Genomic DNA, 18,556 nt, shown 5'->3' with positions numbered 1-18,556 from the left:
TTGGTGGGAGACTCCAGTATTTTATGTCTTTGACTTCCAAATGAGTTTGGGTTAGGAGAGGCTGTCACTCCGGCATAGAGGTTTTTAGGGAAGAAGAGTAGGAGGTGTGGGGGGGGGGGGGGGGGGGGGGGGAGGGAGCAGGGGGGGCTGCTGGCGCGAGCTCAAATTGAAATGATGCACTGTTCCCCCTCACTGCGGCTAGAGCTTGCAGTAATTAAATGCCTCATTGTGGCTTCTTGGGAATTTGTATTGAATATTTCATCCGGCGTAATGATTATTTGGGTGTGGGTGGGACGTGGATGTAATCACCTTGGCGGAGTCTTTGATGAAATACTTGGATTGGTGGTGGTGCTTTATGGCCGCTTTAAGAGCCCTTCTGGGTTTTTTACTTTTACTTAATGTCCTGCTATTTCAAAAATGCTGTTTCCAATATTATTGATTTTTTTTTAGCTTCCAAATCTGTAATTTCCAACTGTGTTTATGTTTTAGTTTTTTATACGTGACATGATTTCTACACAGCCTTAAAACCTGCAATAGGGTGAATGGTTTGCTACACATTGGAAGGAATACATGTGTCCAAAAGAAGTGAGGGTGACTGCTGTTGTTGTTGTTGGAGGTGTAATAACAGGTGTTGATAGACCTTATTTCTCGTCACTGTAATGTAGTAATTATTAAGTTACCGTGGTGGGATTATTTGTAAATTGATACAAAGGCAAATTAGTACCCTGAATCATTGGGTTTTCTTTCTGTTAGCGCCATGAACCGATTCATAATAGAAATTTGGGGGTGGGTGGGACATGGATGTTATCAATTTGGCCCGAGACTTTAATTAAATACTTGGATTGGTGGTTGTGCTTTATGGCCACTTTAATAGCCCTTCTGGGTTAAATCCTGCTATTTCAAAATGCTGTTTCCAATATTATTGATTTTTAAGCTTCCAAATCTGTAATTTCTGACTGTGTTTATGTTTTCTTTTAATGACATGATAACTGCTCAGCCTGGAAACCTGTCAATTAAAAAGTGTCCTTCACATTTTGTCGCCCACAGAGGACGCCGGTCAGCAGCGGAGAAGCTTTTCGGTGGTTCTTTTAGAGAGACGGGCCATGGCTGCCCTTATCCAGCTGCAGGAGGGCAGGTGGTACTCTTGACTCTCTGCCAGGAGCGCTTGATGGGTTCACTGAGCCCAAAACGCCCAACACATTTCGAGGAGGACGAGCGATGAAAAAGTGGACTGACGAAAAGATAAACGAAAACATAATGGTGTTGTTTTAACTCTGTAATTTCCTTTTTCTGTGTAATTATTGTATCTTTTGACAGTATCATAATGTATATTTTTGGTGTCTATGAATGTGTTTTCAGTGTTGTGGCTGTAGGTTTACAGCCAATCCTATGTAAAGGACTCAAACAGACAATCATACTGATTCCGTCAAAAACTGAAGAGGCCACAAGGATTGACGATAATACACACACTTAACTCTGGAGCAATAATCTATTCTGTTGATTATTCCTCAACCTTTCATTTCAGTTGAATTACTTTATCAGACTGAATCATCCGCAAGTTTTGTCTTTTATTTCTGTGAAACCGGTAATTTTGGATGCCACGCTAATGTTAGGACCGTCGCCGGCTGGAACGATGACATGAAGGACGGCAGCTGTGCTTCTGTCAGAGACTTGTAGACGTGTTTTTTCATTCGAGCGGACTCACTGCAGAACAGGGCACATTGTCTTGTGCGGTGAGGTGCATTTCTTTACAATCCAATTGGGCATCAATTGATTGCGACAGCACCAGACATTTACGAGTCACGCTGCTGTCTGGAGGTCATATTCTCGAGTACTTGTTTTTTTAAACAAACTTTGTCGGTCATCAAACCTTTTTTTTCTTTCTTTCACTTGAGGTTGTAACTGTCTAAAAGGTAGAGAGTAATGCCAGTAAAGGAATTGTATGTTATGTTTAAAAACCTTCAGAATTAGACTTAATTACAGTACTCTATACATATTGGACATATCAGATGTTGTTCTGGAGCTAAGGGATAGTCTGGACTTTTCTCCTGCAGAGTAAACACATTCCAAAAACAAAAATGATTCAATAAGTTACTCATTGTCTTAAACCCTATTGTTGCATGTGTAAATGTGTTTTGGTTTTAAAGATTACTAAGAATTTGTATATTGTTGTTGTGATGCTTTTATGTGTTAAAATAAAAAAATGACTTCAGTAAAAGGACATCTTGACGCTATATGTTGGAAGTGGCAGCAGATAAATCCACCAATGCAAAAGAAGAAGAATCAGTGATCAATTAAGGATCACCTGATTAAAAGAACTTCTCTCTTTTTATTTTCCTTCCCCGCCAAGCATCAACAGAAATAACACCCAGGAGGAGACAGGAAGAATGTAACGGCATCGGTTGCCTCCCCAGTCACGTAGTCCCTTGAATACTAAAACGTTGCGCCGAGAAGAGTGGTTCCCAGAGGCAGCAGACTTTAAAGGACTAGTGAAATCCCATGTGGTTTGTCATGCTGGAATACTCTTGGGAGGGGGGGGGGGGATAGGAGGGTGGTGGGGGTGACGATGGGGGAAGCGGGTGTGAAGCGAGACAGGCTCCAGAGATAGCTCGAGCAACTGAGCGATTGTCGGGTCTTTGGGTTTCAGGGGGTAGGGAGTAGTTATAGGGAGATGGGGGCAGTCGGAGGGACACATTTGGCAGGGTAGGTGAGGTAGGGAGGGGGTGTCAATGCTGAGGAGAATGAGCGGAGAAGGAGGAAATCATCCGGGACCGACTTCTCCCCCGACTGAACACGCTCGCCATCACCCAAATTGAGCTGCTCACTGGTTAGGGCCGGGAGGACGACTTCAAGTGCGCCGTGTTGGCGGCAATGCAACGTCTGCGGCGCCCCAATCCCCCTCGCCGGTCATCAGAGGTTGATAACGTGCATCATGGGTATGCTGGCGCACTCGCTCCCTGGCCGGTGAGATTAAATAACATCAGAGACAGCTCTCTCTAATCCTCTACCCCCGCCCCCCCCTCTCCACCTCCCACTCTGCGCGCTGGAACTGGGATTTAAAGTCCTCAGGCACCAGGGGTAACGTTCGTTTTCCTGCTTCAGACAGGCAGAGACAGAGGCTGGGGACGTAGCGACACTACATTAGCACGTTAGCGGGGTGTTGGGAATACACAATGTCTGGCGTATAAACATATGCACACTGTCAAACTTGCAAAATATATATATTGTTATTTGCAATTTTCCCTCTCTCTCCTACACATCTTTCTAAGGAAACAGATGTGCAATGTGTTCTGAATATACGAGTCCTCAGTTCTTATGGGTCTTAAGGTTTAAGATTATGTGGTTGGGTACACAAAAATCACATTTGGATGACCTAGTCTTCTCGACAAAACCAATTTTCCTCAAACTAAATCCAAGCAAAACATATTACTCAAAGAATTCTTGAAAGGAAAGGTCAATATTTGTTTGGGAAATTTGCTCTTTTTCCACAAGTTCAATATATATTTTAGCAGAAATAAAATAAAAACAACAGGTATGAAACTAGAGGAAAGCTAACCATTTAGCTAAGGAAAGATGGGAACACACCCAGCCTGCCTACCTCCAGAATTCAACAATAACCCCATCAACCCCTCAATCGATTGCAAGTTATCAAGCTGTATGTAATTTGTTAAACAAGTAAAACATTTTAATAAAAAGGAAGCTGCAGAAACCTTTAGGTCCACTATCACCAAGAAATAGTTACATCATGCTTTATTGGTATTTTTGTAAACAACCAACAATATATAAGACGTTGGGTTGCTGCTGATCGGCTAAACTGGGTCTAAACTGGGACTAAACTCAATGCACAGACTGGTTGATCTGTGACTCTTATGAAACTTGTGAAAATGGCGGCAAAGAAAACCACAGTGATTGCAACATTAAAATCCCATTACCGCAATTGTAAAGTGAGCAAATAAACCAGCAAATATTTTGGTGAGTGAAAACAGAATGAGCTAAAGGCAACTCAGCTAAGCCCCTTTCAATATATGCAGCATTATATATATTTGAGCTACTTCCTTATTAAATCCTGCAGCGTCATTTTCTTGATTAACACTACAGTGATTATTTTCATTTTCATTTTTTAGGGCACAGAAAGTGTCATTGCTGCTGTCCGAGATGCTTTAAAATTGGAGATGGAAGGATCAGAATCAGAATCAAGTTTATTGCCAGGTACGTTTACACATACAAGGAATTTGATTTGGTGTCTGGTGGCAGGAACATAAACAATCTAAGAAAATAAGTTGTAAAAGTAGGTACAAAATATAAAGATAATAAAAACAAGTCATTTTAAGAAACCATTTAGCATCAAAAAGACAATTATTTACACAACATGTATATTTGAATATTCAGAGAACCTTAAAAGCTAAAAAAACAAAAACACTTAGGACAATGAACATGCGGCAAACTACAGTGAATTGTAATGACGAGGATTTCCTTCTTCGAGTAAATGTCAACCAAACCTCTAGCTGCTCCATACTAGCACAAAATGTAATCCACTGGTATTCCAATAGGATTTTTTTTAGCAGTGAACTTAATATGAACCCGACTGTTTTCACCAACACAGATGTGTAAACACAGATTAAGTTAGCTGATGTTTAATCATTACTTTAGAGATATACCAGAGTAGCAGGTCAAATAGCGTCAAATTTGGGGATAGAATCAACTAGAATCGGAGAAAGCTGAAATGACACTCAGACAAACAAGTAATTTAAGGGCTTCGTGCCATCATGTCATTGCCACAGATCAGCCACTGCTCTGTAATGGGAAACGGTTTCTAAATTCGACCCAAAAATTCACAAACTGTCACTGTGGTCCACTGGGTGCCAGGGGTTAGTGGGCCAATCAGATGTGCTTACCCTCCCAGTGTCCTCAGCATAAACGCAGAGTGGCTGTGATAATCCCTTCAGGGACTTTGACTGAGAATGCTCCCTCACTCTACTGGCATACTTCTTGACACTGAGAAGAGGAAACTCCACACACCTTCCTGCAGGGAGGGGGCTTAGATCGGATACAGTACTGAAGGAATGTTGAATAAGACAAGTAAGATATCCTCTAAATAAACTGTGACTTTAAACCAAACAATATGATTGCATCTTGGGTTTTGATTTCAAGGTTAAAACTAAACCTCTTACTGGTTTGGGGAAGGTTACTCTCTCAAAAAGTAAGTTACATTTTATTTGAATTACTTTTTCATAACATGTTTAAAACGTGGGAATACTGATAGATGTTTCCTCAGTTCATTGGGCATCTCCATGTTGGCTCCCTTGTAAACACTGGTAAAGCTTTACACTGTACAGTTGGGCTGGAATGAAAGTTCCCCCATATTAAACAGTTTGGAATAAGATAAACTACATTAAAAAAATGACTGTGCCACATTACATTTGCATTGACATGAATAAAAACAGATGTTCTTTATGGGTTATAAAAGCAATCACACTCTTAAAGAATATTCATGTGGATAACGTTTTACGAAGGTCTTCTATTTCAACAGATTTCCTGAAAGAAGTCCTTTGTCCCAACTGATAATGAATAACAATACCATGCTTAATAAATACCCACGTGTTTTTATCCATTGCAGGTACATAGGGTGTTTTTGGAACGATGGGTGTAAGTTTTCAAGGTAACAGAGCGTCAGACAAAAGGGATTTTGATCCAAGGAGACATTTTTCTGTCTATTGGAGTTTCGGAATAATGGATCGACTACTTCTCAACACCCAATACTGTATGACCAACAACACAACAGGTACCTTGACAGATTAAGGAGAAAATATGGCTTGAGATCACCAACAAGCTGGGACACGATGAAGATGTAGGTGATATGTACTTGATAACGGTATATGGTCCCAGAACAGAACAGGGCTAAACACAACAGCTAGCATCTCATTTGGGGTCCAACATAGAAGCCCTCCTATAGAATATATTGATTAGAGCCCTTTTCCAGGTTTCAGAAGAAAGATATTGTTGAATTTCCAGCACTGAAAGGGGTTTTTAACTGACAATATGGCCACCCACCTTGGTGTAGTTCACATGCAATGCCCATTGATGTTATTGGCAGACGAGAGGTGGTCAAATTCAAAGAGAACAAATCAAAAAGACTTTCCAAATGAATGGAGCATGTCTGGGCGTAGGGACTGTCAGATTGGATGCAACAGATTGAATATTATATATCTTATGTAACCCATATTTATTCATACATTTTGATTAGTAACTCAACTTCAATTCCGTTATTTATCTGAGTAACTGTTATGGGTTTCAATTAAAACATGTTGTAATGGAAGAAGATGAAGTCAACATATGTAGCTAGGTCATTTCCAACACATCATTTGATCGACCTCTTCATAATTTGTAATGTTTGTGTAATAAATCCCAATTCCTCTCTTCCATCTCCATCTTTAAACATCCTCTTACACAACGCACACAACACTTTCCCAGACTGAGTCACTCGCGCACACACAGGAGGACAGAGAATGAGACGGGAGAGAGAGAGAGACGCGCAGAGCCTCCCTCTCCCCCTCCTCCCAACCTCGCCTTTCATTATTTATTTACTGTCTGCAGTTTTTCCATCGCACGCATATTGATGCGGAGAAAGCAGGGTGTGAGTGCGTGTCAGAATCATTTCCTGACGAGGGAGACAAGGTGGAAGTAATCAGCAGAGCGCTGATGCAATATGACAGCCCCTAGAACCGCTGGTACACAGTTAAGAGCAGGAGGAGAAGAAAAACATCCCCCCCCCAACTGAAGGAGGCGGCAAGATTTGCACAAGCGACATTTGGGTGGAAAGTAGCTTCACAAAGTTCTTAAAGTTTGGGGAAAGAAATCCAGTTTCCAGGGCTGTTTTGTCTCAGCGCATCTGGGAAGATTCTGTGTAAAAAAACCTCTGTATTGTGTGTATTTCTAAAACGTATTTCTATAAGGCCATTTAACAAGCTACATTAAGTATCCATTTGTTTTGAAAATGTTTCCAGCTTCCACTTCAGTTCAGTGCTCTTGTTGCAACCCTCAGGGAATTAAAGTAATTTGGAATATATGAAGTGGATAAGTGCTGGTTGCTTCAATCGTTACCAATGTCCAGATTTTTTTCCGATGAAAAGATTCCCCATAATAATAAAAGCAGACATTATGGAGGGGAAATTCAATCAAATAAAGTCAAACTTTTCGGTCTGTGGGTACGTGCTGTCGGACGGTCTCAGAAAGAGGCACACAGACAGGAACGATTGCTTGAGGAGATTACAGCAGGTGAAAGATTGTGTGTGTGATCTTAACTATTACTTAACTGTAACTAAAGCAAAGCCTTTTCTGTTAGCTCATCTGTTTTTTTTTCAACTGTAGTGTTCTGTTTCATCGTTGGTGTATCATGTAGGCTACTGCCTGAATATCCTTAATGAAAGGCAGCTTTTTACTTTACTGAGTCGAGGACATATTTGTGAAACTAAATATGTTCCTTTCCAAGGTTAAATCACTCTGTGGTCTTTCATAATAACTTACTGTAAGTAAAAGCCCTCTTACTGATCTTTTCTTTCTCTGTAATTCTTTTGCATTGTGTTTTATATTGAGTTAGCACCAAAGTAACAGACTGTGGCTCTGTGGTGAACCACTCGTCTACCATTCGAATGTTTGGGAAAACAATAACTGATAGTTGTTACAGTAATGTGGATGCAGTCACTAAATAATGTTAGGTGTCACCTTGTATGACAGCCTCTGCCTCTGTATGAATGTGTGTGAATGGATGAATGCTGACTTCAATATGTGAAAGCGTTTCAAAGGTTTGCAAAGACTGGAAAAGCGCTGTATAAATGCAGTCCACTTGGCATTAAATGGAAAAAATCGGATTAAATTGTTTAATATTGTGATACATACACTAGGTTACCGATTACATTTTGTACAGGTGATGAGTCATTTTAACGGAATACATATTTTAAGGATCCCTCTCAACACTGGACTCAGACTGACAGGCTCTGCAGAGGAGCCAGCAGTCGCCTGGCTGAAGTGATCTTTCTCGGCTAATCTTGTCTGACTGTACCTCTCTCTGCGGCGGGTGCAGATTGATTAGTTATCATGTAGCCATCACCGGGCGCAGTGAGACGGCCGAGCATGCACCCTCTTTCCCCCACTTCTTACCATGTAACACACCTGTTCATATCTCCTCCACACACCTGTACATCTCTAACCCATTCTTTTCTATCTCTTGTCTCTGTTATCACCTGTCTCTGTCTCCCACATATGTAGAGACACCTTCGCACTGCCTAACACACACATACAGTACTGTACGTTTAACACACACACACACACACACACACCATCTGCTCCTCCTGACAGGCACAACCTTCCTGGGTGTAGTAATTGATGAATGAGGAAGACGGTGCGTTTAGGGTCTCCCTGACTCTCCGTTTCACATGCAGACCCAAGAGAGCAAACAGGTAACCCCCTCCCACATGCACACGCACACGCACGCACACACACACACACACACACACACACGCACACGCACACGCACACACACACACACACAGAGCAGAGAGGTGTAAGCACGGTGATTGATTGATTGGGGCGGTGGGTTTCATGACGGCTGGCAACATTTCTCCACATCATGTCAACGCCCCTGGCAGCCAGAGTCTCAGAGTGATCTCACAGGAATTAGGTAATCAAAGTCAGCGGGCTGCAGGGCGCTGCCCATGTGACGGCATAAACAGATTTAGAATAACTCTGTCTACTGAAGATTATGTTTGAATACAACTAAGTTGAATCAGGAAGAGAAGCTGTTGTTATTAAAATAATAAGGAAAGGTAAAAGTAGCCTCAAATTACTTACTAGATTTTTCAACTTAACATATGTGCAGATTGTACATTTTGAAGGATTTTGTCCAACAATTTCCTTTGGTAGCCTCTCTCTAAATATCACAACACAGAACGCAAAGGCTTCATTTGAGCCAGCCAGCGTTAACGGCCTCGTCCTTAAACTTCAGAGCAAAAAACATTTGCGTTTCTTATTTTGATTTAAAATTATTCTGTATGTTTTACTTACTACACGCTTGAACAGTACATAAACGTGGCTCTCAATAGGACTCTGCCATATGGAGGAAAATATCATGTATTTTTTGATAAAATACTCGACTATTGTAGGGTTGAATATCGAAGAAATAATAATAATCATGTAGATAAAATCACTTGATGGATAAATATGAACAATATAGCAGTGGTAAGATAACACATGACATCACGTTGCTGTAGTGCAGCCTTCAAAGCCAGGGGAAGAAATGAACAGTTATTATTATTAATTATATGTTGTGAGATGTTGGAGGACCAATACCGTCACTTGTGTAAATGTGATCCAAAACCAAGTGACAAAATAGGCCTTTGCCCAAACTTGGTGCCCTAGTGAAAAAGATGGTGGTAAATGCAAGAAAAAAGTCAAAACTGAAGAACGAGACACAATGAGTGTTTCAGTAGCTTCAGTAGATTAACATTGTTCTCAATAAAACAGAAAATTAAACTGAATGGAGTGCCAAGTAGCACCAACGACCTGATGCATCCCCTCATCCCCATATCTGCCTCTCCCAACGTGCAATCTGTTTTAGCAGATTGAATTTAGCAGCACGAGGGACGCAGGACGCAATCCCTCGTCCCCGGTGTCATGTGTTTAGCATGTTAAATCCTCCCACCCTCCTCACTACAACTCCTCTGCAGTAAAGGGATGTTGCACCACCTGGATCCGAGGCACTGCATCGCTAGCTAAGAGAATTACACTTCCTTCAACACATTTGGCAAAGTAAATGAATAGTATGCGAACAAATTCCAGGAGACATTGTGTGATTTAAGGCATGCGATACAGCACAAAGTGGCCTCAATACATTTACTCTTCTCTGAATCATATACAGTGGGTGTATCCTGCCTTTGACATGCCCAAACAATCATTCCAGAACATTAAACAAATTCAGATCGTGATTTAAAACAATCCATCAGCGGTTCAGACAATGCAGAGAATATGGATTCAACAAAGCAAAGTTATTGTTCTAACTTAATGTAGAAACTGGCAGTGTGACAACATGTCATATTTACATTAATGAAATGTCCAATAGGGAACCAATTCATAGGAATTTCGCCCAACATTTTGATATTTGTTGTGTTCAAGTTTACATCCAAACTCATAGCTTGGATTATAGCACAACGGAGACAAACTGTATTTCTGAAGATGCTTTCATTCACTTATCCCTCAAGGTATCACTCATCATTCAACTTATCCACCTGTCCTTTCATCCATGCATTGACCTCTCTATTCATCATCAGACCGTCCATCTATCAGCTGCCTCACCAACCAACCACCCATAAAGTCTAGCCAAGTGAACCAACTCATTACCTCTTTTAAAGTCAAAATAAAAAAGCACCACTTACTGACCAGAGCCTCATAGCGCTACATCAAACCAGGGCTGGGGAATAGATTGAACTCATATCGTTTTCCTGATAAGAGACTATACATTTTATTGAAACATTAACATGGACAAACAGCTGTCTTTAAAATAACTGAAGAGCAAATGTTCAAGAGCCTTTAAAGGGGTCATAATTGTATGTTGTTCCTCTACTGGGACATGTCTCCATGCTTTAATGTTCAGAAAGCTCTTTATTTTTCTCATACTGTCCTGTGCTGCAGCAGCCTCTTTTCACCCTCTGTCTGAAACCAGAGCCCAGTCTGCTCTAATGGTTAACTGGCTGACTTCTTAGAAATGACCCGCCCCCTTAGCCTATCGTGAACAATGTGTTGGGGCGCTAGCCAATAGATGCACAAGTGTTACATAGTGATGTCACTATGATACAGAATTGAAGAAAGGAGTCCAATGGAGGTGTTTCAGAAAGGGAGAGGATGCTAGCCTTTGTAGATCATTTACATGCACCAAAACCTATATAACCGACTACAGGAAAGGGTAAACCCCCAAAGCAAAATAGAGCCTATTTAACATACATTTCATCTGAGATTGAGTCTGCATTTAATTTTAGGATTGACTGGTGCATAAAATAGTGCTTCAGTCCAACCCTAATAAATCGTGGCACCCTGTGTCTCCGATTTGACAGAAACCTATTGGCTGTTCAGGTCATGGTAGGGGTCAGAGACGTTGTTGGTAAGCCTTAGTGTATTCTTATGGTAGGTTGATTTATAGAGTTTCCTACAATTTTTGAGCAGATTTTGAATTTGTTGAGCAGTTTGGACTTAGATTATGGATTTCCTCATAACCCAGTATGATCCAATCCCAGTGATGAGTAAACCATAGTTTTTGTAGCTGTTTGATTATTTTCTTTTACCCATTTAGTCATGATATCCACCTTATTGATGAATATGTAACAAAAACCTCACATACATAAACACTGTTGTTTGCTATTGTTGTGATCAAGGAGTTTGTCCAAAAATATAAAGATATTTGGTTTCCCTCGTATTGCCCAGCACTGCATGAAGCTGTGGTTACGCCATCTGCATGTGTGGTGAGTGTGGCTGTGGAAGAGGAGATGGGGAGTGAGGAGGAAGGACAGGGAGGGACCAAGTGTCAGGTCCCATTGGGGTCAGATGATGGCGGCTACATTTACCAAAGCAAACAGCCCAGAGGAGCAGAGTACTTCACCTGTCGCTGTGGATTACTCCATTATCACATCTACCAGTCTCACAGTGTCCTGTTCCAACCACTCACTATTCAAAATTAATACAAGATGCAGAACGCAGGGTGCTATAAAATGTTTAACTGCGGCAGGGTTCACCCTTTAACAGAGCCATTGAGATAGCTGTGTGAGAGGAGGTTACTGTAATTGGGTGTTCCTAATTACAGTAACCCTTGCTCAAAAGGAAAAGACTTTTGGTAATGTAGAACAATTCAAGTTACATCCTATGTTAGTTTGATACACTAAACTAATCTGCTTGTTTTCAACAATATTTCTCCCTCTTTGATCAGGTGAATGTAAAGATATATAGTAATGAAACACACTTTAGTACATGCTAAGTGCTGTTTTACTGAGCAAATACCTTAAATGTGGATGTTTAATTTACTAGAACAAATGAGTTGCAATGCATGAGGTATGGTGTTGTTTACAAATCTGCCTTTGACTGCTTGATATTCTAAAATGTATATGAATGTAAATGTAGAGACTATTATACAGAAAACATCACAGGATAAAAAATGTGTATATTCAAGAATGGAAATACAGAAATGGAAAACTTAAAAAAATACAAATGCACTGTTCAGGGGTTTTCCCCCCCAAAAAAAGAGGTATCTAACGTCACCTCTGGTAAAAATTACGGCCCCGCACACTGTTGGGTGAAAATACTGCATGAGAGCGAAGCAAAAAATAATAGTTCCTTCATGTCTTAAATCTGCTGAGTCATATTTTGCACCTCAAACAACAAATAAATCCAGAGTTCCGGTTTCTTTACTTCCTCTGCAGAACAAAGGAGAGTAAAAGAAACTAATTCAGAAATCACAGTTTCAGTGTAAGCCTGCTGCCAGCCACTCGTCCACCGGCAGACCCACCGGACATCCATCCCTTATTATTCTCTGTAAAAACAAAGCTGTCTCCGCCGTCTGACGCTCTAACAGACACGATTTTCATATTTGTGGAGTAGTTATACAGTTCATACCTGCAAACTCAGAAGGGCTGAAAAAGGTGACAAACTAAACCGTTGTAGGGGGGTCTGGGGGCATCCCAGATTTTGCTATTTTAACATGCAAATTAAGCATTCTGGTGTACTCCCATAAGAAAATAAAGGGAAAAGACAACATTTTCTTATGGTAACAATGGCACATTTATTGACCCATAAACTGATCAGTTAAAAACATTTTGAATGGGAAAGCATTCAGGACAGGTCAACAGTAAATCCCATTGGCCAAATTTGGCAACATATCAACGTAATATTATTTTCATCTTTTCATCCTGTTGGCCTGGACAAGCCTTTCAAGGGCCCGTTTTCGCTGCTTGGCAATGTGCCTCTTTCGGGCCACACTATCGTTCTCCACCACCTCTGCCCTATTACTAGCAGCACTGGTAGCTGGCTGGCAGCCAAACTCAACCCTCCTTTCTCTGATTACAAGCTGATTGTCCTGTCGTTGGGCTTTGTCCGTAGTTCCAGCTGCACTAACGTTAGAACACAACCTCCTATCTACCTCCCCAAACTTCAAATCATCCCTTCTGAACATTTCCACCCCAGTCTGGTTCCTGGTCTGCAAAGTGTATTTAACAGTCTGCACAGCACTGAGGGTGGAGATCTTCATTGACGTTGATCGTTGATCAATGATGGTCCCCATGACACTGAAGGAAGACTCAACCAGGGCACCATGGAAAATTGAGAGGGCAGCCTTGACTGCCTGACACAGTGCAGGGTACTTCCCTGTATTGAAGACGACGGCCCACCACTTGACAACATCCTCTCCATCTCATTATATCCTGCTCCGCTCCGAGTTATAGTAGTAGGCTATTCATGGGAAACGCATGAACAGCATGTTAAGATCTCGGCCAAGTCGTAATTAAAAGCAGTTCTTCATTATTTAAGTGAAGCGGCGGTAACGCCAGTGTTAAACAAGGTGTTAAATACGCAAATGCCGGTTGGTGTGCGTACGTTACTGAGTGTTTATCGGTCCACGGCCGTAATGAACGTGTCGCATTGGTCCATATGTAATGCGCACGTTCTGTTGTTCCCATTGGCATAAAGCTATTGAACATTAATTTTAACAAAGGATACGGATAACATAAAGCCCACGGCAGTTTTGTCATTGTATGTATAGCCTATATTTTTATTACGCTATCATCATTCAACATGTAGAATGAACGTGTAATCTATAGAGTCGATTTACATAGATAATTCACAACCATGAACCTAATCTGGATCTTAAACCTGCCAATTGTTACTACATATAAAATATGTTTTCGTTTTTAGATCGCGTGTTTCAAAGGCATCTGCGTCTTGTGTACATAACACAGCGCAATATGAATACTGTCATTTCCAACAGTGAAGCGTTATATGTGCTTACTGTAAACTAACTCTACACACGGTCGCCAGCGTTTGTAGATTTTGTTCGTAACTCCAAACTTTTCGTAGCTACTAAAAAGTTGATGAATGCGAAACCGAAATAATTGATCTGAACGGATCACGGATCAATGATGATCCGTTGCACCTCTACTAGCTACTCACTAAACCACACGGGTGTGTATTTGTTCATTACGTGTTCGTTTTCCTCCCTCTCATATCTGACCACAATGACATAGCCGCCAGTAATATCAGGTAACAGGACGGATGCTGTGGAGATCAGCCTTCACAAACGCATTCTGTTCGCATTGAACGAGGTGACGTAGAACTGGTCTAGCTAGGCTAACTTTAACACAATTCACTGAGGTTAGCTAGCAACCTAACAAGCTGATCAGCTGAAGCATGTTAATACACTTTATTTGGCTCAAATAATTTGACTTCAGCAACGTTAAAATTATACAGCATACAATGTTTTTGCCAGATTAGCTGCTACTAGACCTACCTCAAACTTGTATCTGTAACGTATCCCGAAAATTGTCCAGAAGAACCACTCGCTGACGACTGAGCACTCCACTCCAAGAGGGACCGATGGGTAAAAACGCGCGCTGTGGTTTATCTTGCTTATGATTGGTCGGTGGTCGTGGAACGCGAGTCATTTGAACAAAGATTTTATTTATTGTGAAGATAGCAAACTTGTTTCTTGCTCATTATACAGTCGGTTATACAGTCTACGGTTGGTCGGTCAGTCGTCGGTCAGCCCCCCCCCCCCCCCCCTAAAAAAAAAACTCTTCGGATCTAAACGATTCACATCAATGACATATTTTGAGTTGAAAACGGCGAATTTCACCGAAAGGTGACTAGTTTGCAGGTATGACAGTTGTTGAGGAACAGAAATATTGTTTCTGGCATTACTTTAATACATTTATGGGAAAAACCTGTACTTTGGTGACAGGACACAGCGCCCCTGTTACCCGGTTTAGACAAAACCCTGCTGCTGTGGCTTATATGAAATCCGTTTTCAGGTTCTTGTTTGTATTTTGTGCTGTGTTTACATGCCTTAATGATCAAAAAATGCTCTATTTTTCTCATACTGCCTGTGCTCACTATGTTACAGAAGTGAACAAAGGATGAAACAGGTGTGTTTTTTCTTTTTTGATTCATGTATGCAGGTTTGTTGTCTTTGAGTACTTAGAAAAGCATTTTATGAATGAAATGTTTTCTTATTTTATTTTTTTTAAGGTGTTGAGTAACAACATTTCAGGAGAGTATGCCTGTATCTGAGTGGCTTCAAGTGGACTTTTCTGCACCGTACTTTCATTCCTGCAGCAATATTGAATGCCAGGGCTCTCCTAATAGCACTGTGGTTTAACTCGGCAGCAAATAGAACACGGGAAATGGCACAAAAGACATTTCCAGGGTAAAGATCCATCCCTGGAGAGAGGAGTGACACCAAGGAGTCCCTCTTCTCCTTCTCAGCAGCATGATTAATAACCCCTGTGCCCCATAATCTCTCCATCATCTATCTATGTAAATGCCCCCGGACCTGCAGCGCCAACACACTTTGACGGATGGCTGTTCCACGGCATTGGGTTTGGTGTGTGTGTGTGTGTGTGTGTGTGTGTGTGTGTGTGTGTGTGTGTGTGTGTGTGTGTGTGAGTGAGTGAGTGAGTGAGTGAGTGAGTGAGTGAGCAAGTGAGCGAGTGAGCGAGTGAACATTTTGCATATGTACGCAGGCGTTTCGGTGTGTGAGGGTTCTTGTGGATTGAGAGGAAGAAATGATAGAAATCACATGGTCTCTCCGCCTTGTCACAGTCAGTACGGCCTCACACACACACACACACACACACACACACACACACACACACACACACACACACACACACACACACACACACACACACACACACACACACACACACACACACACACACACACACACACTACTGTTTTCTGTTACAAACGGAAATGAACACACACATTGGGAGAGGACGCTTGCATGAACAAGGCACAGGGGAGGTTATCATTTACTCACACAAGAAGATACAAGAGACCAAATTAGATCTGGCCGAATACCGTAATGAAATCTCATTTTATCTCTTTAGCCTCTCTTTTTCAGCTATGGCAGTTTCAATAAATAGGTTGAATGGGATTAATTAGGCATCTCAAAGCACCATTTTAAATATTACATTAATTATTAATGCTTGTATAATTTGTTATCCAATGAAAGTGTCTCTAGTGTGACGGTTTTTGAGGATTAGACTTGTTTTTTAGGACAGCAGTGGCATACGTTTGTCTCATTTATTGGAGTTAAACAACCAGTACATTCTCGGGCATGAACCTGAAGAACAGGACAATAACCTGGGCGTTAGTGATCTTTCTTTTGAATTCTGGTTCAAATGTCCGGAGACTTGATGCTAACCCATAGGAAGTGCACTTTGACATCTCTTTTAGGAAATGTTTAAAGTTTTCGCAGCCCTGCAGAGAGTCGTTGCCCGGATAATGGTATTTATGGATGAGGAGAGAGAGAGAGTCAAAGAGAGAAACCATGAATAGTGGGAGCGAGTTAAGAAGAGAGATAGAGCTCTTAATTGGCTTAATATTTCTCATAGTGAACTGTATCTGTCATAACCAGGGTGTTAATGGTTCCTACACACCAATTAGTATGTAATGCATAAACTGGTACTAAGTCAGAACCAACATGTCTGACACGCACAGAAGCGCAAATCTTACTTTATCTCCATTAAACACCCATTTAAGCACAATTGCATCAGCAAGTCACGTTTTTGCACCTCTCTTTGCCACCTCTAGAGATTTTACATTGACATTTTTTTTTCTGGACATAATTATTGTTTATTTTGTCGTAAGGCTGACTATTTGTATTCCCGAAAAAGGAAGATGTTACCATCATTTTTAAATAATAAATAATAAAAAATGTCATGGTCAAAATAACACTTGCTGCCATTATCAGTACAACAGCACATTTCCCTACAAAAGAAAATTAAACATCTTTAAAAATAGAATAAATTACTTATTTTTTGAGACATTTTTTAAGTTGGTGTTCCATTTTGACACAACAAACGGTACAAAACTAATAAAAACTGTATCCCAACAAATAATTGCACATGTTTACTTTATGGTTTTACAAGTTTGGCTCATAGTTGTCGTTCAACTACGGATCTGAAAAATGTAACCATTATAGGCATTCATAAAGTGATTTCTTATTAGAGTTTCGTAAACAGCTGATGAACAGATCTTTAAAGTGGAACCAAGTGGAGGCTTAGAATTGAATAAATCCATATATGCTTTGTAAAAGGTGTACAGAACCACAGTATGATTCTCGATGAGGAATTCAGGCTCTGCTGGAGTTCATAAAAGATAAGAACACATGGTTAATTATTTTGCATCCTCTACGTCTGTATGTGTTTCCTAAGTGGTTGCGTATGGGGGATGGTGAGTGCTGGTCGGGATGCTTGGTGTTTTTTTTACAATGAGATCCCTCAGGCAGATTTGGGCACAAAGACAGATAACATGAGAGTCATGAAAAGGTCAACGAGTAACATTTCCTTAATGCGCACCTGACTGAAGACAGCAGGGAAATATCAGAAGAGAAATCAGATTCAAATAGACCCCGCTGCAATGCATATTTAACCAATAAATCAGTGTGTGCTAAATAAGAAGAGCTGCACAAATGCTTGAAATTGTATCCAAATCACAATATGGACTGGTGCAATATCTACAGTAACACAATATTTGGTAAAGGAAAAATATGTACAATATCTTTCTCAATGACGTATTATAGAGGTGCATTAAAAACCCTTGTTTGGTACAGACCCTCTTTAATCAAATTGAGCCATTTTAATAGATTTTTCAATGATAAAGGGAATTATTTTTCAGAAATTATCAATTATTTCTCATATAGGCAATCAAACTGCACATGCAATATCAGTCAAAATAAATACAAACTGTTTTAAATCCAACTCTTGCAGCCCGGTTAAACCACATTTACAGTTTATGAATGGAATATATGCAGCAGTAAGTCCTGCATGCGTCCATCAGGAAATGGTACATTGATGATTATCTCCCTCTGATTGAGATAAAGATGCCAGGGACAGAGTTGTCATTGCTTTGGTTGACTTCATTATTCTCCCCTCACAGGTTGAATATATATTCTCCAACATGTATGATGTCCTGTGGGTGTAACATACATAATGATTCGTGGGACTCTTGTGACTGCTGCAAGAACCAAACACATCTTGACCTAATTCTGGTTTTATTGCAGAGGGTAAACCTGATCTGATTCGCTAATTATCAAGCCACCTCAGTCTTGTAATTGATAATTACAGTTGACTGATTGTTGGATAATTACAATGCAGCTGAAATGAAAACAGACACCTATTGATTAGATGCTATCTAAACGCTGTTTGGAAATCCATTACCTTTCATTATGCCACACCAACTATAGCAACCCTACTGGTAAATGTAAGGTTTTGAGTTACAGTTTGCCCATATATGAGGAATCCAA

General features: G+C 40.7%; 1 protein-coding gene across 3 annotated transcripts in view; it reads left to right on the top strand.

Moving 5' to 3' along the window:
* Positions 1-18,556, top strand: part of cxxc4 (CXXC finger 4) — a 59,297-nt gene that overhangs the window by 24,473 nt on the left and 16,268 nt on the right. Inside the window, exon 3 of one of the 3 annotated variants that reach the window (XM_063884424.1) lies at positions 1,048-2,046. The exons of the other annotated variants lie outside the window; for them this stretch is intronic. Coding sequence (XP_063740494.1) covers positions 1,048-1,092 — 45 coding nt within the window. The 3' untranslated portion in view covers positions 1,093-2,046. Of the gene's footprint in view, positions 1-1,047; positions 2,047-18,556 lie in introns of those variants that run through there. 3 annotated transcript variants of the gene reach the window in all.

Source organism: Eleginops maclovinus, chromosome 5, assembly GCF_036324505.1.
Source record: "Eleginops maclovinus isolate JMC-PN-2008 ecotype Puerto Natales chromosome 5, JC_Emac_rtc_rv5, whole genome shotgun sequence".
Lineage (NCBI taxonomy): Eukaryota > Metazoa > Chordata > Actinopteri > Perciformes > Eleginopidae > Eleginops > Eleginops maclovinus.
This window is presented reverse-complemented; position numbering and strand designations above follow the sequence as displayed.